General features: G+C 39.8%; 1 protein-coding gene across 2 annotated transcripts; it reads right to left on the bottom strand.

The window, feature by feature from the left end:
• On the bottom strand, window positions 890–22,963 carry SUV39H2 (suppressor of variegation 3-9 homolog 2). Of its 2 annotated transcripts, XM_018057138.1 has the most exons (6): window positions 22,798–22,963; window positions 19,972–20,117; window positions 6,198–6,869; window positions 4,163–4,309; window positions 2,396–2,525; window positions 890–1,568 (listed from the first exon to the last, which is right to left on the bottom strand). In XM_018057138.1, the coding sequence occupies exons 1-6, from the start codon at window positions 22,826–22,828 to the stop codon at window positions 1,462–1,464; spliced, it is 1,233 nt and encodes a 410-aa protein (XP_017912627.1). In that variant the 5' UTR covers window positions 22,829–22,963; the 3' UTR covers window positions 890–1,461. The 2 variants fall into 2 exon arrangements, with proteins under 2 accessions (XP_017912627.1, XP_017912628.1); XM_018057139.1 differs by lacking the exon at window positions 19,972–20,117.

Genomic DNA, 22,963 nt, shown 5'->3' with positions numbered 1-22,963 from the left:
GGCTCCAAACATGTAAACAATTCACCCTGTACTATGAAAAAGCAAAGTCCTGTGACAGCAATATTAACAAAGTGCAGCTTCTCCCAAGAAGAGAGGTTAAGGATTAAGATGTGAAATGCTGCATTCCTGAAGTCAGTTCAGTTTTACCCAAGGGTTCTGTGGGTCAGGAATACCAAAAGCCAGACTTAGCTGCTGCTGCCACTGTCCTGTTGGACACCATGTCCCGGGATCTGAAGGAGATGAAAATAGTTTTTTCCCCAACTTAGGTTTCACTATGTAGGAAAAAACAAAACAACCCCCTTGCCCCAAACAATATAGTCACTTCAGTCTTCAGAGTTCAAGTAATAAATGGTCTCATAATTCAGACACATACTTTGGCCAAGCCAAGTTTAGCTTTATCAAATTAAAAAAATTCACGTATAAAATAAGTATCTGTTCAAAATATAGATCACTTCTTAAGAAAGGCATGCAGGCCCTTTATTAATTATAAAAATAATTAAATTTAGTGGCAAGGAAATGTTAAAACTACTTGAAATTCAGAATATGCAATGTTAATTATTGTGTGGAACACTATCATTACATACAGCTGTTCTAAAGAGATAATCTTTTTACTGTGGAGACCAGAGGTATTCAGCAGAGATCGCCTGATTCATATTATCAAGAGGGTCCCATAAAGTGCTCCATCTCCCCTGCTTGGCACTCCAAAAGACCCTCATGGCCCCATGCCCCGTCCTTTCTAAGAAGTGCATCAGCCAGCCATTCTAGAATTTTAGGGAAACTTCAGATACCTTTCTTCTATAAGATTAAAAAATCTTTTACTGGTTCAGATATCCACTCCTCCTACTGGTCTAGACTGCATCAAAATATTAAATCAAGCTGTAATTAAATTTTTTTACATTTAATTTTAGACCTTAAATTTCTATATCATTAAGATACCAATGTTTTAATGAAAGTAGAAAATAGAGTATAATTCAGTATCACCTATTTGTCTCAAATACAAAGAATTGTAAGTAGGTAAACAGGAATGACAGTAACAAAAATAGAACCTGTGTATTTGTCCAATATGAACTAACTCTATTTCTCTAAATTCAAGGTGTATGGCAAATTGAATGTTCAATCTTAGCAACTGTTACATCATCAGTTTAACACTTAAACACTGAAGGAGGCATTTCTCTATATTCACATAGACTTCCTCTTAAGTATATAGCTGTTGATTTACAAATAGTTTTCCTTTCATGTTTGGTATCTAACCACTAAATATGTATATTTAGAATTAGTCTATGTGACCCTATGTTCCTCTCGTCAGAAGTATCGGTAATGCATTTGGTCAATAGGCTGAAAGGTGAATTGTAAATCATCGTAGTGTATAATCTTGATAATATGAAAAGAGTCCAAAATACTTTTAAAATGTTAACATTAGAAAAAACACTATAATCGTCATAAGTTCTGTTTCCTGAAAATTCAGTTGAGGTAACCTCTGCAAGTCACAGCTCCACATTTGCACACAGTTCTGGCCCTCTTTTTGGCTGGGCTGTGGTCAATAGAATCTGAAGATACATCTCCAGAACCTGGATACAAAGAAAAAGAAATACAAGAGAAAGACTTAAGAATTCATAATGAGTTTCAAATTTTGTATCAGTTACAAGTATAAGTGTGAATATTCAGAGACAAATTAATACGAAATGTCATGAAAGGATGGTATAGGCTAGTCAGAGGTAAAGTGTTTGTTATTACCCGATATTTATGAGGATGGATTTGTGAAATGATGAAACTTACTAGTAAAATTCAATATACAAGCATTCATTTCATAAATTTCTTAAGAGCCATAAAGCAAGGTCAAATAGTCACAATATGTAAAGGGCATCATACTTAGAAAAACAGTATGTGTTTTCTCTCCTAAGCAAAGAAAATAGTAAAGCACATAAAATTAAGTGTTCACAGTAAAGCAAAGAGAATTCAATGTTCTTTTTAAAAGCCAGATTCAAGTAGGAATGGAATAAGCTCATATATGATTTACATCATATTTTCAATCTTTTGAATATACATCTTAGTAAACATTCAGAAATGTAACGCTAAAACTTTTTAAATACAAGTAATACTGAAAAAAGATCTTATAATAAATAAGCTTCTATGTGGAAGTTCTGAAAAAAGCAGGCAGCAACATGATGTAAAGAAACAGCATTACTCAGCCCCCAAGGTCAGACAGACCTGAATTCTAGCACTAGCTCTATCAGATTAGCTTTGTGCCCTTGACTGAAAAGACAAACTCTTATAGCCTTTTTTGCCCCTTTCTATTTAGTTAGTATTTAGTTTGGTTCAGATGTTCTAAGGTCTTCTATTCTAATTAGATTTTTCACACTGAAGTTCCATCAAAGAAACTATTTGAAAATCATACCTTTCATTTGATAATCAAAAGTGAGCTCTTCTCCAGCATTGATAGTTCTCGTGGAAAATAATGCTATTCGGGGAAGACGGGTATCGAGGTTATCAATGAAAACATTGAACACCTGAAGGTTTGGGTCACACTAAAAAGGAACATGAGATCCCACTTAAGTAAAAATGACATGAATAAGCTCTTCTATATGCTATGTAAAATCATTAATTTCCCAGAGTATTAGTGTTAAATTCTATGAGAAATTAAGTGGCTTACTGTTTAGAGGGTTTTGAGGCATGCACACTGAAAAAGTGTTCCCTTACAGAAAATTTCAGACATAAACCTAGAGAAAGTAAGTTCACATACATCCACTATGCAGCTTCAAGGACTATTAACGTTTCTGTCATTCTTGTTTCATCTAATCCCAACTTCTTAATTGTTTCTGGAGAATTTTAATACAAGTGTTAGATAATATCATTTCACCTGTAAATATTTTAGTAAGGCATATATATATATTTTCTGCTTGTTTCTAAAATTTTTAATTTAATATTTTTGGAGAATGTTTGACAGCAGTAACTAAAATCATGGGAAGTGAAACTGCAGATAAGCAAGGACTACTGCATCAAAAGTTTATTGAAAAGCCTAGAAACAGTCAAAAAAGGCCCACGCAGAACATCCAGAAATAGAAATAGATTATTAAAAGTAAAAGATGCTCTAGTAAGGCTTAAAGAACTGCAGTAACTGTTCTTAAAAAATCATATCATGCAATTTCATATTGCATGAAGTTTCATTTCTTAAAACTTTTGATTGGAATTATTCATCATTTTGAGAACTCTACACTAAATTCTAGAATATGCAAGGAAGATCCAGTCAATCATACGAAGAAATAAAAATGACTGTTAAATTGTCCTTGAATAGAGTTATCTATTTTGAAAGCATTTTGATTTTATCATTAAGGAAAAATTAAATGTTTAAGTAAACCAGTAAACTAAGATGTCAGAAGGTCTCTGATATTTCATTACTCATCATAAACTAGTTTCTTGGTATAAAACCCATCAAAAGATTATCATGGGCTACCTTCCTTGTGTGGCCAACTATAAGACTGACTCTGTGAGATACATTTTCCTTATATCTATAAAATGGAGACAATGTCAGTCTCACAAGCCTAAAACTCTGTTATCCAATGAGCACTAAATAGGTGTCTAGTAACTCCTAACCTCCCTTATAGTTTTTATAGAGTGTAGCGTTTTAGAGTGTAAGTTTCTGGAGTTAAGGTTCTAACTGTATTCTAAATTTGTTTCAAATAGGAATTAAGAATACTAATTCATAATTTGGAAAAGTAGCCCTAAATACTTCAGTACTCTAGAAATCCTAAAATTTTAGAGAACACAGCAATCTTTCTTTAGTCATACATCCTAAATTTAGCTGTGTTAACTTCTGTAACCCATATAGCTGTGTTAATTTTTCAACATTTTACCTCTTAACTCCTCTGGTGATTAACTTCCTTCTCTATATGAGGATATCTTATAAAGTTGTTGGAAAGTTTAAATGAAGTAATACATGTGAAGATTCTTAAAATGGATAGTATTTGGTAGACACCTTGATGAATTTTCCTAAAAGAGCAGTAATACCAGGAATTAACAGAAAAGGCCCTTGTATTAAAATACTTTGGAAATAATGAAAAAGTATATAATTATCCCTCAAGTACAGAAAATCCTTTAAAACAGTACTAATTAGTCCTGTCTATAGTAAGTGGCCCTAGTCCTGTCTATAATAAGTATCTCTTACACTGTGATTCACAAAATGAGACACATTTCCATATCGAGCTGCATCCACTGTGAATTCGTCAGATTCATAGTCCAGATCAAAGAGATACGTGATTCCTTTGTTGTCATATAACTGCCCACGTCTCTCGGCTTCCTCACTGGTGATTACCTAAAAAGAAAAAACTATATTATATGGCTGTTGCTGAAGAAACATTCATCCATAAATCTATTAATATATTAATGGCCTTCAAGTGCATAAAAATAAAAGTGCCATCAAAATAAACATTTACATAAACTATTCTAGAAAAACTAGATGAAAAGAGGTGGGGAAAGGAGAGGAGAAAATGAGGGTGCTAAGTATGACTATTTAAATGAGAATTAGGATAACCCAACAATTATCAAGCTGAAATAGTATACTACTTTGGTTCTGATTTATTGATATGTTCAATATATTAATACAGGAGCTAAACGATAGCTCTCTGTAGAACACACCAGAATGTAAAGAACTAAGTTTACAAGTATCTGTGCTCTATAGCTAATTTTCCTATAATTAATCTGTGTGTAGTTACAAATGGAAATAAGTTGCAAATACAGGAGAGAACGTATGTTAAATCCACAGTTAACTGTATGGCAAGTTTAGTTTTGTAGAACAGGTGGTTTTCATGAAATTCTGCAACTCACGACCATCATCTGTACAGCTCCACTCTGAAGAACACAGCTTCACCACATGCTCAGATTAAGAAACCAAAAATGTCTCAAGTGATTCATGGTGGCAGCCAAATTCAGCTACATTTATTAAACTCAAAAAGAGAATGATTTGATTATATGAGATCTCGTCTCCTGAACAGTGATTTATAATAATCTGCCATTGTCTAAAAATTTAAGGATCAAAATAGGGATGCAATTTAACCTGAGAATTCTGGGTGAATGCAGATACTTAAAGGTGATCCAGTTCCAAACAACTTCTAAAATATCTGAGTTGACAACCCCAGATATGCAGTCACACTTGTATTTTTCTAGCCACAGCCTCTCCCACCATTCAGTCTGGGGAAGAATGGTACAGGGGTCAAGATTCTAGAGCCTTGGTTTTGAATGTTGGTTGGTTGTTACTATTAAGTGACCCTGGGTGAGTTGCTTTATTTTTCTCTGTGCCTCAGTTTCCTCCTGTATAATAACGGAGAGAATGCTACCATGTCATAGAGTTGCTGACAGAATTCATAAGTTAAAACACAAGGTGCTTAGAATAGTATGCAGTAAATACTGTCTTCTGTAGATCTACACTGCATGTATAAAAACAATTTGCTTAGTATTTGGTAATTTAGAGAACAGTCTTTGTAACCGAGTTACAAAGGATTTGGACGTTCCTTGCTGGCGGATGCAATACCTGTTTTTATGTGTATTTTACAGTCCTTGGTCATAAAATGTCCATTTACTCTACAGTCTTTCCTACTGGTACAAAACCGAGTTTTGCCGACTACACATAATCATATTTGGTCAAATGGAGGAAGTGAATTACAATTTAACAGTTTCCGGAGCCCAGCCTGGTACTCTGTGATGACCTAGAGGGGTGGGCTGGGGGGAGGGAGCCGTAAGAGGGAGGGGGTAGGGATACATATATATATGACTGATTTTCGTTGTTGTACAGCAGAAACCAACACAACATGGTAAAGCAATTTTCCTCCAGTTAAAAAGTAACCATCCCCCCCGCAAAGTTTCCAAGTCAGGATGTATTTATATCTGATTTTCAAAATTGTCTTAGGACTCTTGTGTAAAAGTAGTTGTCATATTTTCAAATTTACAAATGCCAGTTTCAGTGACTATGACTGGGTGTTTGTTGAAAGATGACTACTACATTTGTCATTAATTTTTTGATTCATATTCAAGTTTATATTTTTAATGATACCAGTGAACCCTTCTTTCAAACCTGAAATTTGTACATATTTGCAACAATAATTATCAAAACATACCAAATGTTTGTCACGGAGGTTAAAAAGGCAACTTTTCAAAAGCATAAACCTTCCTTGTACATTATCTGCTATGAGAGTAGGTGAACGTACCTCTCCAACATATTCCATGACAAAACTCATTCTTTTAATCTTCACAAGGGTTTTTACACCCCAGCCACAGCCATTGCTAGTTCGAAAGATGCAAAGTGAATACTGTGTGCCTTTCTGTACGATCCTGTTGGGACAGTCAGGTCCACATTGACACCTTGAGTTGCACTCGTAAATGGGGGTACCAGGTGGGATTTTAATTTGTTGATTTTTATTATAAGCCAAAAGAACTCCAGCTTCAGCAGGACAACATTTTTCAAAGAAGCAATCTGTGCATGAACAACCAAAGGTAGCTTCATTTACTAAGCTGATTCCAGGAGCTGGTTTGTATTCATTAATGTAGTAGAAGTCTGAAGGTGGCCCCTCTAAGTCCACAGTATTTTCAACAAAAATCATTCCTTTGTGAGTCTTCCTTCTGTTGAGTTCATCCTGCCATCTCTGCAGGGCTATCCTTTGTTTAGCCTTCTTTACAATGTATTCAGCAACAGCAGGTTTCAAGGCTCTGTGATTTTCTTTTAGAGTTATTGCTTTGCCTTTCTTTACCTGAGATAAATAATTATGCTTGTCATTAGAGAACTGCTGAAGTAGTAATGGGCACTTCAGATTTTGCAAAGGTTCCCAAGTATTTGTAGAATCTGGCCATCCTTTCCATTTTACAAGATAATATTCCATATCCTTAAAATATAAAAGAAAATGCAAATCAGATTATGACATATCCATTTACCGAAAATAATTAATATCTTGAAGGGTATTCATTATTATTTTTCTTAATAAAATTCATAATACACAGTTACAGGTTACTAGCAGATGAAATACAAATCATAAAATAAAGCTGTTTTTGTTTATATTACATAAAATATGTACAGAAAACTTAGATATAGCATAATGTTTGACCACAGGCAAGAGAGTCACACCTGGAGAAAGATAAAAGTAATGAAATTCATGAATATGTTACCAGTGATCAAGTTAAACAAAACAGTATTTATCTTTATATGGAAATAAGTTGTACCAAAACGAATTTATGACATAGGTCAGTGGCTTGCTTGGCCAGCACAGCCAGAGGCACCACCCTCTAAGGTCTGTAATAACCGATTCAATGGACATGAACTTGGGCGAATTCCAGGAGACAGTGAGGGACAGGGAGGCCTGGAGTGCTGCAGTCCATGGGATCACAAAGAGTTAGACATGACTTGGTGACTGAAAAAGGTCTATAATTTAATATTTTACATTGGATATGAGGGTAGTTCCTTTTCATTAATGTCCAGGACACACACAGCTCCCTAGATTTCCCAGAGTTGAGTCTCCGTCATTCCTGGCCTGCATGTCGCTCCTGAATGTGGCTGGTCCAAACTGAGATGTGCTCTCTGTGTAATACACACTGCCCTTCAAAGACGCAGCACAAAAACAACGTACACTGTTTAATTTAAAAACATTGATTACACGTGGAAATAATATTTGGGGTTAAATTAAATGTATTATTAAAAGAAGTTTCACCTGGTTCTTTCCATTTTGTTTAACACAGTTATGAGAAAAATTTTTTTAAGATTATAGTTGTCCTTTGGTATTCACCAGAGGATTGGTTTCAGGACCCCTCTCGGATACTAAAATCCACTATGCTCAAGTCCCAAATGTAAAATGGCATAGTATTTGCATACAACCTACTTGTATACTTTAAATCATCTCTAGATCTAATATAATGTGAATGCTATATAAATAGTTGTCAGCGCATGGCAAATTCAAGTTTTGCTTTGCAACTTTCTCTTTTTCAAATGTTTTCTCTCTCTGAGGTTAGCTGCATCCTGTGGAGCAGAACCTGGGGATACAGAGGGCCAACTGTATACACCTGTAGTTTGTATCATATTTCTATTGAACAGCACAATTCCAGAGACACTTGCCTGTGGCTGGATTAGGTGACAGGCCCTCAAAGCACCGAAGATCAAATATTTTGATTTATCCTTCAGACTGCTGTTGGTCACCATGGTACCCGAAATCCTGCTCTCCCACCCCAGGAGTTAGGCTGTGTCTTCTCCCAGTGCTGTATTAAGTTTCTCTTTAAAAAGCTAGTCTAGCGTGCGTGCATGTGTGCTAAGTCGCTTCCACTGTGTCTGACTCTGTGCGACCGCATGGGCTGCACCCCGCCAGGCTCCTCTGTCCATGGGAGTCTCCAGGCAAGAATACTGGAGTCGGTTGCCATGTCCTCCTCCAGGGGATCTTCCCAACCCAGGGATCGAACCTGGGTCTCTTACATCTGCACTGGCAGGCAGAAGTCTAGTGTACACACTGTACATAGTAAATTGTTCAAGTCTCAATTTTCTTTGTTCTCTGGAATAGCGAACATATACCCATGAGTGCCAGGGTAAAATGTCTTCTGAAATACAAAGTAATTAAACTGCACTCTATGGTTTTTAGTTAGCATTTTAATTCATAGATATTGATAAAAAATTAACTGGGATACATTTGATTTCCCCTGAAATTTTAAAGAGAGGTTTTATTGTAAAATAAGGGTGTCATACTAGTTCTAGTTTATTATGACCTGGCAGGTCCAAAAAATGTACTGAGGCACGATGGGGTAAGGAGCATTAAGGCAACCTGGCTACTCAAGGAGCTTCTCTCCATGTTTTATTATATTCTACTCAATACACAATAATGCTTGTTAATGAAAAGAGCTCTGCTTCTCTGTGAAATTGGTAAAAATGTTTAGTCAAAAAAAAAGTGATTAAATTATGGCATGAACATATGCACAAAAACTGTACTTCTATGAAAATATATACTATGATTCCAGGGAAGAAAAAGCCTAGACTATTGAAGTGTTAGTCAGACTGGCTCACTAAAACATAACATGGGTTTCTCCCTCCTGTCAGGTGACTACAATTTGCAACTGTTGTTAGCACATAAACGCTCAATTACAATGAGGATGGTTTGGCATTGTGTAACATTACCTATTCCCCTTAATTATAAACAAAAGTTACATTTTTCTGATTCCAAAATAAAACAGTGCAACCCTGGTCCTCTTTTTTTTTCCTGCTACAATTTTTCCTACCGTAGCCCTGAGTTATACACCAGAAGTTGCCAGCAAACAATGAAACACTAAAAACACTAAGCCACTGAAGTCAGCTTTCAAAATAATATATTGTTCAATGATGAGTCATTTGCATTTTTAGTGATTATTTTGTATGTTAATTACATTGTACCTACTTAACTTATGGATGGTAAAGGTGCTTCTAAAGTATGAGTGCAATGTAAATATTAGTAACATTTTATTTCTACTTTGTAGATTTCTTCCATTTTATAAGAATGAAAATTTTACTTTATATATATATGCCTCATTTTACTTTTTATATAAAAAATTTCCCTTTTTAAAAAATAAGATAATTTTATACAGAAATCAGTTTGACTTAAATGCAATGACTTCAATACCCTAAACTCTCAAATAAAAGTCAAAACTTTCTTAAGTCTCACAGGATGTCAATATCTTATTCAGACACGCAGTCAACTCTTGATTACCTATAAAAATGGAGTGGAGTCATAAGAATGATCCATTAATCACTCCTGTATAATCTGGAATGCATCATATGAAATTTTTTCTTCAGGACATTTTCCCCCACTATGTTTGGCTTAGGTTAAATTCATTCAAATATTTTAGTGTCTATAATGAGCATATGGAAGTTCAGTCACTAGGGGGCGAGATGAGATGTAAGATAATATTAGCCTTTAAGTGTAAAATCTCACTGGGAAAGGAAGGCAGTAGTATGTAAAATAAAGAGCAATGCAAGGTGGTACAACTTTAAAGGCCAAAAAAAGGAAGACAATAAATACCACTAAAACATAAGGAAATCAATATAGGTCAATGAGAAAAAGGCACAGAGGAAGCAGAACAAACTACGCTGTGAAAGACTGATAGCGTTTGTTGCGGAGGGCACAGGGCAGGCAGGATGAGAAACACAAGCGAAGCTTGGAGCTAAGATGTGCATGAAGTATCCAGAAAACAGTGAAGAAACAGATTTAGCTAGCTTTGAGGTTGAGAACACTGAAGCAAGAGATTAAACTGCAACAGCAAGAGAAGAGCAAATTTGGGACAGCCTTGAACACCTGACTGCGGCATCTGAGCTTTGTTGTAGGCCAATGGTTTTAACAACTCTTAGAAACCATGGTGTTTCTGTAGGAAGTGTCATTCAAAATACATACATTTAGTTTTATCTTGTCTATTAAAACATTTTACCAATCTTCCAACTGCCAAGCCAACTCAGTCCTCATCTCGCCATTCCTTAGGCTCTGGTATCATAGTTCTCTCTCCATTTTTGTTCCTTCTCGGCCTTCTTTGCTGAGATCTCTGCTCATCACTTAAAACAATGTAGTCACTCAGGATTCTGTCCTTGGTCCCTTTTCACACTAAACAAGTGTTTGTCTCTTTTGAGAATCTCCAGAGAGCTACAGACTTTCCCCTATCAAAAGTTACATGTATGATACAATGGGTAATTTCAGGATATTTGGATTCTAGTCTAAGAATTCTTCCTCTAAACGTTCTCTCTGCACAACCTCATTACTCCAATGGTCTTAACTGTACGCTGACACTCCCAGAATTTTAGCGGCAACCCCACGTAGTCAGTGACCTACTGGATGTCCAGTAGGTTCTTAATCTGCCCACAGGGAACTCACCACTGTTCCTAAGCAGTTTTCCTCTGTATTCTCATCAAAGCAGCCTTACCCCCATCTGCCTGGTCACACAAGCCGCAAATCAGGAGGTCAGTCCCCCATCAGCGAACTTCCTTCGATCCTTTCATCCTTCTCTATTAACATAATGCTATTTACTTCAAGCCTTCAGTCTTGCCCAGATTATGGCACTCATCTCCTACTGGTTTCCCTGCCTCCGGACTAACAACAATCCATCTATCCTTCTCTACTAAAGTGTAGATTTTTAATAAAAACAAAAAGCACCCCCCCAGCACAGTACCAGTCATTCTGTTATTTTCTTGCTTAAAAATTTTAATGGTTCCCCCACTGCCTAAAGAATTAACTCCAACTTCCAATTATAACAAAGATTATTCTTGATTGGGTCTCTGACTCAGTGTTCCAATATGGCCCCATTCACACACCACCCTCCAGCCACACTGAACTGCTGTCTTCCTACCTTTATGTTGCTCTGCTCACACAGTTATTTCTAGTTAGAATGTCTGCTTCCATTTGTCTACTGAACACCTATTTTAGTCTCATCTTTTCTGTAGAAAAACACCCATTTTAAAAACTCAGCTCAAATGTCATCTCTCCTGTGGAGTCTTCCTTGCCACTCTTGACAGAGGAGGACTGATTATTGCCAACTTGTGTTCCCATTTCTAATAGAAACTATTGGGTTAGCCAAAAAGTTCATTTGGGTTTTCTGTATGATCTGATGGAAGAACCCAAACAAATATTTTGGCCAACTCATTTGCAGGAGGGAAGCAATCTTATTCCTGGTAGCCCTAGCACCAAGCACAATTCCTCACTATATCCTAGGCACTTACTAAACGTTTCTGAATGTGTAACAAAAAATGTGACTACTAATATGTACGCAATATTAAAAAATCACAATAGTAACCATATGAATCCTTAAAAGAAATACAAGCTGTTCAACTTAACCTGAAGATAACAATTCATGGGTTTTTTTAAAATATCTGTTAGTATGTGTTACCTCTTGCCTGTAGCCACTAAAGAGGTAGCAAGCACAAACTCTTTAAAATGCATGTATGTGGGAGCACAAAAAAGAAAAACAATTAAAATCTACCTCTCATTAGCTAATTTTCCCCTGCAAGTTTTGAGATCATAATATTCCATATTAATGGTAGAAGAGCATGAATCTGAATATGAAAATCACACTGTTACGTGGGAACACAGTTTGAGAATTATTCTGGTCAATGGAAAGTCACTGGATTTTCACATCACTGATTGAGAGAGTGTACGTATTGTGAGGATTGGGTTAGAGGCCCAAAACTGACACAAATGAACAACATGACCCTGGAAAACTCATGGAGCTCTGTTTTCCTGACCTCTAAAATTTAGGTTTTAGTCTAATGATTTCTATTATTCCATTTCTTAACAAACCACCCTAACTGCAGCTGTCTTTAAGGAATATGACTATGGTGAAATGTGGATATTTTGTTAATATGTGTCATTCGGTCTAGTGCTAGTCCTAGAGACAGAGAATGACCTGGAAACTTTAAGAAGTCAAACCTTTAGGTAATATTTATTTAATATTTGATTCCCAAGGACTTCTTCAGTGATGAGCTGAGTTTGTCAGTAAAGAGCACTCACAGTTTTGTCACAAACTTTTCTGCATGAAGGGGCAACAATGCCAAACATGTAGCATTAAGGAAAAAAAATCACACAGCACCGAGACTCCAATTCACATCCTTTGAATTCCACTGGACCCCAACAGGAGCCCATCATGGTAACCATCCCGTTGTTCCCCCAGTTGGTATTCCTTCCCCATCCTGAGTTGGCTATTCCAGACCTTCTCCATTTTCTTCCAGGTCCCTATCCTCCACCTCCCCTATTATTTTTGGGAGGTTATTATTTCTCTACACAAGCCCTGACTTTTGACTTTCCATCCTTCCATGGACGTGGAACTAGAGATGAAGGGGACCGTGGATACAGCAGGAGAGATGCCCTTCCTCCACCAATTCCCTCCCTCTCCTGTCTCTTCAGTTTCTTGCTCTCTCCTGATTTTCACTAGCATCTGACTCTCCCTTAATTTTTTAAAAGCAAAATTAAACTAAACCTCCTTTGAGATATAAATGCTTGAATAAAGAAGGGATCTCTAAAAGATATGATAAATTACTAAAAGTTTAGAGATCAGAGACTAAGGTCACGGGGTGGAAGATTTTTTTTTTTTTTTTTAGTATAAAATGCTTTATAACATTCAATTTTAAAAATCACATTATCTAGTCAGATATTTTTTAAAATTAAATTAGCAACACTCTTAGACCCTACACATCCCTTCTTGAAAGCAAGAGTTCTTGAAGAGTTGCCCACGCTACTTGACTTTACTTTCTCACTTCCAACTTACTCTTTAATTCATTCTATTTTGGCTTCTTCTATCCAAGCCACAGAACTGCTCTAAGGGCATTAGTGACCTGTCCCCTCCTCAGTCCAGAGGGGAGCGCTCCACTTCTGCTTTGACCCCGCTCGTCATGACTCTGTCTTACTGACGAGAACCGCTCCTCGGGCTTCCATGGTTTACTCTTCTGATTCTCCTACCTTTCTTGCCAGTTTGTGTCTGTCCTTGGACAGCTCTTCCCTGTGAGCACCCCTTCCTGCTCCTTGATCTTGGCTCGTCTCCCCTTTTTTTGTGTGGATTACTGCAGTGGCCTCTTATCGTTCCAACCCACTCATGGTGCAAGAGGCCCCTTCCTGACCCCTCTCCCCCATGTCACTCCCCTGATCAGAACTTGAAAGTCAAGAGCTCCTCTCTCTGCCTACCAGAAGTGGCACTTTCTGGGCCCCGCTCCATCCTTCCAGCCTCATTCCAATCCTTCTGGCTTATTATGTTCCATCCATACTTCGAAGTCTTTGCAGAAGTCAGGCTCTCTTCCGACTCAGGACCTTTCCCCATTATCTCTACACCCTTTAGTACTAAGTCTGAAATCAGTTCCTCATGGACAACTGCCTCTCTCTCCGGGATGAGCTACAGCCTTCTGTTACACTAGCCTCATCTCAACTATTATTAAATTCTTGGTACAGTGATAGTTAAGGTTTTTCTACACTCACCAAAAGGCAAATTCCATGACAGCAGGGACCATACTTCTGAGTCATTCACCGCTGAGATCGCTAGTGCCCAGGGTGTGACATGATAGGCGGTAGAAGACTGGAGAAATATCTGTGGGTTAATGAAGGGGTAAGTGTACCCAGTCCCGGCGCTTCAGTCCCCATTCTTCCACCAATCACTTCAAGGGCAATGTCACCAGTCAGTTCTCACTCTTGATTTAAAGCCACATTTCCAACCACCTGTCTTCCTCAAGTTGGCTCAGAGGGTCAAGAGTCTGCCTGCAATGTGGGATACCTGGGTTCGATCCCTGGGTTGGGAAGATCCCCTGGAGAAGGAAGTGGCAACCCACTCCAGTACTCTTGCCTGGAAAATCCTGTGGTCGGAGGAGCCTAGTAGGCTACAGTCCATGGGGTTGCAGAGTTGGACACGACTGAGCGACTTCACTTCACTTCACTTCCAACCACCTACTGGTTCAGCTCACTTTTAAATGTTCTCAACCTTCTTCTCCAACCTCAATCTGGCCCCCTATCCTACTCCTCCTTATATTAAGCCTCACCTTCCTGTCTGGGTCTTGGTGAATAGGACTACCACCAACACCACTGCAAGCTTTCCAGTGCTGGATCCCCAACCAACTCCCTGACTGCTAAACTACAGACTGAAATTTTACATCCTTGATAATTAAGCAAATCATCTACTTCTTTTCATCTTGACTGTCACTACTTTAGTTCAGACACAATCACTTCTCGCCTACATTACAACAGCCTTTCAGAACATGTAGGCTGTACATGCGTCATTTCCCTTCCTGCTAATCCGCTCTCTCCCTCACTGAGAAGAGAAAACCCTCGGGATATAGTGTCACACTTTGTAGAACCAGATGATGCTCTCTGCAGTAGGACGGCTGGAGTTCCTTCACTTGTCTCTCACCATCTCCAAATCCCAGATCCTTCCCCTCCATTCTCTGTGCTAAAGCCTTAAGGTGAGACTCCATTCGTCTTATGAGGTCCCAGCTGGATGTTATCTTTTCCAGGAAGCCTTCTCAGAGTCAGCCTAGGCCTTCCTCCCATCAATCATGTCAGATGTCTGTCCTAGCGCTTACTAGTCAATACCGCATTGGATGGTTTACTTATCAATCTTGTTCACTGGTCTGTGAGCTCCTTAAGGTTAGGGACCATTTCTCATTAATCTTTATGTTCCCGTTGCCTAATGTAGCACTTGAAACAAAGAAGAATCTCAAATGTTTACTGAGACTACAGAAAGATGAATCAGCAGACATCAGTCAGTAAATTGGTGCTGTCATTTAAGCATGATGCTATGACGACCTGGTCCAACGGTCATTGTGAGGACTGGAGAAACCACTGACATAAAAAACCAATTCATCAACCATGAACTAAATACCCACTGTACACTTCAGTTTATAGTAAGACATAGTCTTGGCCCTCAAATGGTGGATAGTTAAGCAGGGAAGGTATCAAACAAAGCCACAAAATGTGACAAGTTTTAGAATAATGACAAGAACAGTGCTTATCCTGAATATAAGGAAAGTAATTTTGCTGAGGTGAGCAAGGAAAGAGCCTCTGTGGTTGGTGTAACCTTTCAGCTGAACTTTGCAGGCATGCAGGATTTTGCAAAGGAGAGAAAAAAAACAATGTTTCAGAGAGAGAAATGGATGAGAAAAGTCAAAAGGCACGAAGGTGCATGATGTGTTCAGGAATTAGAATATAAGCTCTGTCTGTTGTTAAGCTAAATTCTCAATGCTCAGAAGAGTGCTCAGCTCATACTACACATTCAGTAAGCCTTAGCCACATGGAAGAACTTTCTAGCATATCAGTGTGGTTGGGAAGTAGGATATGTTATAGGAGATGAAGCTGGGAAGGGGTTTTGAGGCCCAATGATAGAGAGCATCAGTCCAAAGGGACTCAGTTTAGATTGGCAGACACCAGGGAGCCACTGAAAGGGCTAAAGGAAGGTCCTAGTGCAATCAGAGCTGTGTTTCAGGAACTGTAATGACTCTGAAGAAGATGGTGCTGAGACAATCTCTTTTATGAGCTAAATGGAGGGGAATATGTAAGAAAAGGACAGGGTCATAAGATCTCTCACCTGCCCTGACTGTAAGACAGAGAGAGACAGAAACGGTAGACATACACTGAAGTAATACTGGCTTACAGATTCAATAATCTGTGTTAAGACAGGAGAAGAAGTGAGGGATATAAGTGGGTTGTCGAGGACATACGTGCGGGAAGCGTGCTTATTCCAAAGTAAGAAACCAAAAGTAGAAGGTTGAAGGACAGCAAAAGTTACCCAAACTGAACTGTAAGACTAAGAATTCTGAATAAGAAAAAAGATTGGCAGCTCCTTCAATGTAAGCAGATTCCTTGGTAATTAACTCTCTATTAAAGTGGAACCGGAATTAACAGCAAAAGACAGAGGCATATGGTCTCTAAGAGGTAAGACCATATAATGAGATGACCTGTTAGATTTAGAGGGTAGGGAGGAAAGAAGACTTTATAAGGATAGGTCACTGTGAAGATTATAATTTGATGAAGCTAGATAGGGGACACTCAATCAGGATGCAGGTTTGATGGGGAAAATGGGTACAGTTTTTAGTATGTTCAATGTGGTTACCTACAGGGTGCCCAGTTTGAAATGAAGCTCAGAAAGAAAACAATGCCTCACAGAGATCTGAGGGTCACTAGCCAAATCAACGGAGAAAGCAATGGCACCCCACTCCAGTACTCTTGCCTGGAGAATCCCATAGACGGAGGAGTCTGGTGGGCTGCAGTCCATGGGGTTGCACAGTCGGACACAACTGAAGCAACTTAGCAGCAGCAGCAGCCAAATCAATGCAAGTAGAGACCACGGAGAAGAGGCCATCCACAGAGCAGCTTCCAGGTGAGAAGAGGGCCGAGAGCGCCTTGGCGAGCACGTATCGACATTTCAGAGGAAGGACAGGCAAGAGACAGCACAGGCGCTTCAGAAAGAGCATTAAGAGAAACCGGTGGTGGAAAGAGTGGAGACTGAGGTGAGAAACAACGACAGCACATGCTGCTACCACATGACCACCACGGGCCAGTCTGCTAACAGAAACCCCTGAGGTGGTACTGTCCACTCATCTCAGGGAAGAAACTGAAGGAAAGAGAACCAGGTAATGTATTGAAGGTCTTGCAACTAGTACACGGTAGAGCCAGAATCTGAACCCAGGCAGTCTCTCCAGGACAAAAGGTTCAAGGAAGAAAGAGTAGCCAACAGGGTAGGATGTTGCAGAGAAGGAGAATAGATCTGAGGTCCTCAAATGTGGCAATTCAGGAAGTCACTTATAGGAGCATAAATCAAAACGGAGTGGGTTAAAAAGTAAGACGGGGAACTACAAGCAAGCTACAGCACAGACTTTTCTGCAATCTGTGTATCTGATAAGGGACTATCTAGAATACACAAAGAACTAGTACAACTCAGTAAGAAAAAGACAACCCAATTTAAAAAAATAGGTAGGGACTTCCCTGGTGGTACGGAGGTTAAGAATCAGCCTGCCAATGGAGGGAACACAGATTCCATCCCTGGTCCGAGAAGACCCTACATGCACGGGGCAACTAAACCCATGCACCGTTAACCCTGAACCTGTGCCCTAGAGCCCGGCTCCGCAACAAGAGAAGCCACCACAGTGAGAAGCCTGCGCGCTACAACTAGAGAAAGCCTGCACAGCAATGAAGACTCAGTGCAGCCAAAAATAAATAATAAATTTTTAAAAACTTTGAAAAATAGGTAAAGGATCTGCATAGATAGTTCTCTAAAGAAGATATACAAATGGCTATAAGCACTGGAGAAGATGTTCAGCATCATTAGCCATCAGGGAAATGCAAATCAAAAGAACGAGATGTTCCACACCCACTAGGACAGCTATAATCAAAAAGTCAGATAACAGTATTGGTGAAGATGCGGAGAAATCAAAACCTTCATACACTGGTGGTGGGAATGTAAAATGGTGACGTCACTTTGGAAAATAGTTTGGCAGTTCTTCAGATGGTTAAACCACAGAGGTACCATGACCCAACAGCTCATCTCCTTGGTATATATCCAAGAGAAATGAAAACATGTCCATACCAAGACTTGCATGTGAATGTTCATAACATTATCTATAACAGCCCCCAGACAGAAACAACCCAAATGTCCATCAAGTAATGAACAGATGAATCAAATGTGCTATGTCCATATGATGATATATTTGGCAATAAAAAAGGTACTGATATATGCTACAGTATGAATGAACCTTGAAAATATTATGCTAAGTGCAAGAAGCCAATCATAAAGGACCACATACATACTATATGATTCCATGTAGATGAAATGTCCAAATAGGGACATCTATTGAGACAGAAAGTAGATTAGTGGTTGCTGAAGATTAACGGGAAAAAGATCTGGAGAGGTTTGGGGGGTGATGGCTAAGCAGTATGGGGTTTCTTTTTAGGTTAATGAAAATGTGCAACCACTGCTACAACCAATTTTAGAATAATTCTGTGAGTGTGCAAAAAGCTTTGAATTGTACAGCTTCAATTGGTGAATTGTAGGGCATGTGAATCATGTGTCAATAAAGCTGTATTTAAAAGTTGATGGGAAATGAGGAAGAAGGAAAAGATAGGAAATGCTTGAGTGGGGATGCAAGATCAAAGAAAGATTAGGGAAAATCTGATTTATCAATTAAGATAAACCAGTGGAAAAATAGCACTTGATTAAAAAAAGATTAAGCAAAGTTCTAAAGGGGATGGGCAGGGGAAAAAAAAGAAAAATAGGTGCAACCTCTGAATAAAGATACAGATAACTGGTGTGAAGTAAGTTGAGAGTTCATACTTGAAGAATCCGAAGAGGTAGAAGTCTGCAGCTGAGTATGAGAGGGTGAGGGACAGAGTAAGAAGTCCAGAAAAGTTATAATTGGGAAAACTGGTGACAAGAATGGAAGAAGCAAGCAAAAGATAAAAAGCCTGTCCTGTGGAACTGAGCAGTGTGAGAACAGAAATAATATGTAATGGAGCCAAGAAGTGTGATTCTATGACCCCTGCAGCTATACTAGCCAGGCAAGAGTTTATAAACTGAAACGGCAGATGACCGGGCTCTTTGGGGGTTGAAGACTGCAACCTAGAGTACAGAGAGTGCTGACAGTGTAGGTAAAATTTTGTTGCTGTTTAGTTGCTAGGCAGGTAAATGTTTCATCACAACATTCCACTGAGTGAGGAAGCCAGTGAGACCAAAAGAAGATGGACGTTTCAAAGAATCTGATTTAATGGCAGAATCCATGTGGAAGATGAAAGAGAAGGAAAACAAGGAAAACAGGATTTCTGATTGATTCATCCAGAAGAACTGACAGATGAACAACCAGAGTTCTTACAGAATAGGTAGGCAATGGAGACATGAATTACTCAAAAGCATCTGGTCAAGTTTAGATTGTAAGAGCTTCTTGAAGAACAACCCTGCCATTTTCAAGAGAAACAGAAATACAGGGAGGCCCAGGGAAGTTAAATGACTTTTCTGGAGTCACAAGGTACTAGACAAAGGCTAGAATTGACTGAACTCCAGGCTGTTCTACTGCACAACAAAACCTCATTGCTATCTGGAGTTTGACAGGACGGCAGGAAATACAAATGGTGATGCTTCTTGAGATTTGGTAACATTAAAATTGGCTTGAATTTCTAGGTTCATCTCAGGTGACTGATAGTGGGGAAATATGATTCAGGAACAAAACGAATGACAGGAGAAGCCAATCTGAGCTAAAACATTTGCTCTGGTAATCCACATGGAGATAATCAAGAGTTGGATGTAGAATGACATAAGCACCTTGAAATATTTGAATGTAAGAACATTTTATGCTTCAAAATCCTTTCAATGTTAGTTGGCAAAACAGATGACAGGACATATAAATTTATCATGGCTAAGAATTGTAACCATTAAGAAGAGCTTTGCTTACTGTTAAGGTTATTTTTATGTTACAGAAATATGAAATACTAAAGGGAGGTCTGATTAGGTCTTTTTTAAGGGTCTAGATATTTGCCTTACCTTTACTACCTTGTAGTCACACAAGTATTCCACCTCATAATTGTTTAGATTCCTTTTGGTGATTCCAATCGATTTACATGTGAGCTTTTCTTTTCTACATAATTCCTGAAGAGTATCAAGTGAAACTAGGCAAGGCACACACCAAGCTACAATAAGAAAATAGAATTCTTTACTAATGAAATAGCTACTCAATTAAAATAAAATAAAACAGAAAATCTTGACTTCTATATCCCCACCCTTCAACTGGCAATTTTATAAGACTAAAAATTCAAGATACCATTTACATGTCTAAGAAAATTTAACCACTGAAGAACTATTTTGGTAAATATTTCTTCCTGGATTTTCTCATGCGTCTCTGCCCTACTATATCAGTTTCCACTAGGCCACCTGAACAAAATGTTTCATGTCTATAAGCTTTCATAAGATTACACATAGATAGGCTGAGATAGTATTTTTAACTTTTTCATTGTATTCTATATAGAATTGCTGTTTTAGTCAAATGTAGACATCAAGCACAAAATTATTAAAGATACATCTTAAATATATTTAAAAATAATCGTACATTGTTAAAAAGTAATTTTCCCTTTCTTTTTGTCCAGCAATAAGAACTGTAATCTAATTCTATAGTTATATACTGGTGACATCATATGATCCACTTTTCCTATTTGGGAAGGTTGTATGAAATTTTAACTTCAATTCTGCCCATGCAGCAATGTAGTTTAGCAAGGTAAATTAACCCAAGAGCTACAATAAAATAATGAAGAGTATACTGAGTTTTGTAATACTCACTTCCTGTATTGTTTTCAAAGCCAAGGATGACAATACAGAGTATTCAATTTACACCAAGCCTGAAGAAAATTAGATACACTCATCATCAACCTTCTAGAAGCCAGTAACAGTGCTGTGGAAGAGTCTACCCTCAAATTCCTGTTAAGAGTATGCCACCACACTGCATTAAAAATAGGTTAACACAGGGTGGTGACCCAGCAGCTAAGACTCCAAGCTCCCAATACAGGGGCTCAGATTCAATCCTGGTCAGGGAACTAGATCCCATATGCAGCATCTAAGATAAAAGATACGGTGTACCTCCAACTAAGACCTGGCACAGCCAAATTAAGTAAATATTTTTTTAAAATAGGTTAACACAAACTGACATTTAGAAACATAGAATAAACTTGGCTTTCCGGCTAGTGCCACCAGAAGCACCCCGGAGAGGATCAAGGGTCCTCTGTTCCAGGCCCCGCGAGGCCCCCTAGCTACATGACTTTAGGGAGGTTTCCATCTTTCTGGGTTTTAGCTTCACTGAAAAAAATGTGAGGGCTGGAGTAAACTGGGAGTAAACCAAACAAAACCCGTCAGTAAACGCACGCGTTACTTGGCAGCTCTCCAAGGTAGTTGTGATAACCTTTTGGGTTTGGAGGTAATTTTCCAGAAAGAGAGAAGAGGCTGTTCCTAGTATACCCGTTCCTCGCCCTCCCAAACTCACCCAGGGGTCTCATGGTCAGAAAACCTGAAATATGATTTCCAGCCGCTCCACCCCCCAAAAAAGAACTCAGTTCTAGATCAAGAAAGTGAAATGTATTTTCCCCTAAAAACTTTGAGGGGTGTTTTGGGGGTAGAGGAGTAGTGGAAATACAAACGACCTCTTATATCCATCCCTTCCATTTAAAAAGCCTCAGGATGTTTTGTGTAGAGTTAACCTCGTTATGCTCATCACCTGGACTTTCTACCGAAGGTGTATCTGTCTGCTGTTCCTACTAATTTCACTTAGTGCAAGTAACGTAAGAATTCAAGACGCAACCCTCCACGGAAATGCTAGTTTTGAGTAAAACTTGGAACACACGACACCGCAACCCCCCTGGTAACCAATCTGACTATCTCTAATAAAGTAGAAAGAGAATTCATTGGTAAAGAATAAACATTTCATGACCACAACAAAAACTTGACACTAGTTCACACTAACCCCTAGCGGAGGAAAAGTTGGGCGATAATGAGTCCATAATCCATGCGGAGAGGCGCAGTGCTGGAAAACACCTTTCCGTTTCAGAAGACATTGAAAGTTCCAGTCTTGGAGCGCGCGCACAAACACACGTTCAGCACCGAATTCTTTGGCGACCACAGAAACAGCACGCAAGTTCCCTCCCGGCGGGGATGACGATTCCCGTGAGCCAGGGGCTAACGCCTCCAGTACCCACTTAGTGGGACTTCCTCCAAAGGCGAACCGGTCCTCCCCGTGCGTCCGAATCGGGGTACATCCTCACTCATCTATTTTCTTAGCCTTCACACCTCTCTTAGCCCCGACCTCTCTCTGCTCCTCCGACACTGAGGTCACACCCACACCACCGGGATCCTCCCGCTCCCAGTTCCAAAGCTAGCCCGACTGCAAACGTCCCGCTCAAACCATCACAAAGGAGTCGCGCCCCCCTCGTGTCCACGGACCTCGAGGCGCGCAAGGATCCGCCGTAGCCACCCGGGTGCCCCCAAACAGCGGTCGGGAGGGGTGGGGTTTCTGGGCCGGCCGGCGGCGGGGGCTGGGCCGCCGGGTACGTGGGACGGCAGCGGAGGGCGCGGGCCGAGCCTCGCAAGGGCCGGGCGCGGGAAGCGACTGCGGGCAGCGGGCGGGCCGAGCCGCGAGGAGGGTCAGGGGCCGGGGGCAGGGAGGAGCCCGCGGCGCGCGTCTGGGGGCCGCAGTGTCAGTCGCGCGGAAGGCGATGTCTCGCCGCGTCGCTCTGCGGTCGGACCGCGCGTTCCGGCCCGGCTTCCCGGGCTTCGGGAGTTTGCCCGGCGGACAGGGGACAGTGCGGGGCGCCGCTCTCCAGCCCTCACCTCCTGGCGCCTCGGCCCCGGCCGCCGCCATCTTGAGGAGCTTTCATTCAAACTGGCGCGGTCTGACGGGATAGCTCCGCTGGCCCAACGCCCCGCCTCCGCACAGCCCGCGCGGAACGCGGGAGCCCGGGCGGGGGCCTAGAACCCGCGAGGCGTCCTGACGTCA

This window comes from Capra hircus, chromosome 13 (genome assembly GCF_001704415.2).
Source record: "Capra hircus breed San Clemente chromosome 13, ASM170441v1, whole genome shotgun sequence".
Lineage (NCBI taxonomy): Eukaryota > Metazoa > Chordata > Mammalia > Artiodactyla > Bovidae > Capra > Capra hircus.
This window is presented reverse-complemented; position numbering and strand designations above follow the sequence as displayed.

Excerpts from the sequence above, each read along its gene's own strand:
- SUV39H2 (XM_018057138.1), bottom strand. The coding sequence starts at position 22,828 with ATGGCGGCGGCCGGGGCCGAGGCGCCAGGAG. Across the intron at positions 6,870-19,971 it reads GTGACTACAAGGTAGTAAAG|GATATGGAATATTATCTTGT; the intron begins GTAAGGCAAATA and ends TTATATTTTAAG. Across the intron at positions 1,569-2,395 it reads TTTTGATTATCAAATGAAAG|GTTCTGGAGATGTATCTTCA; the intron begins GTATGATTTTCA and ends CTTTGTATCCAG.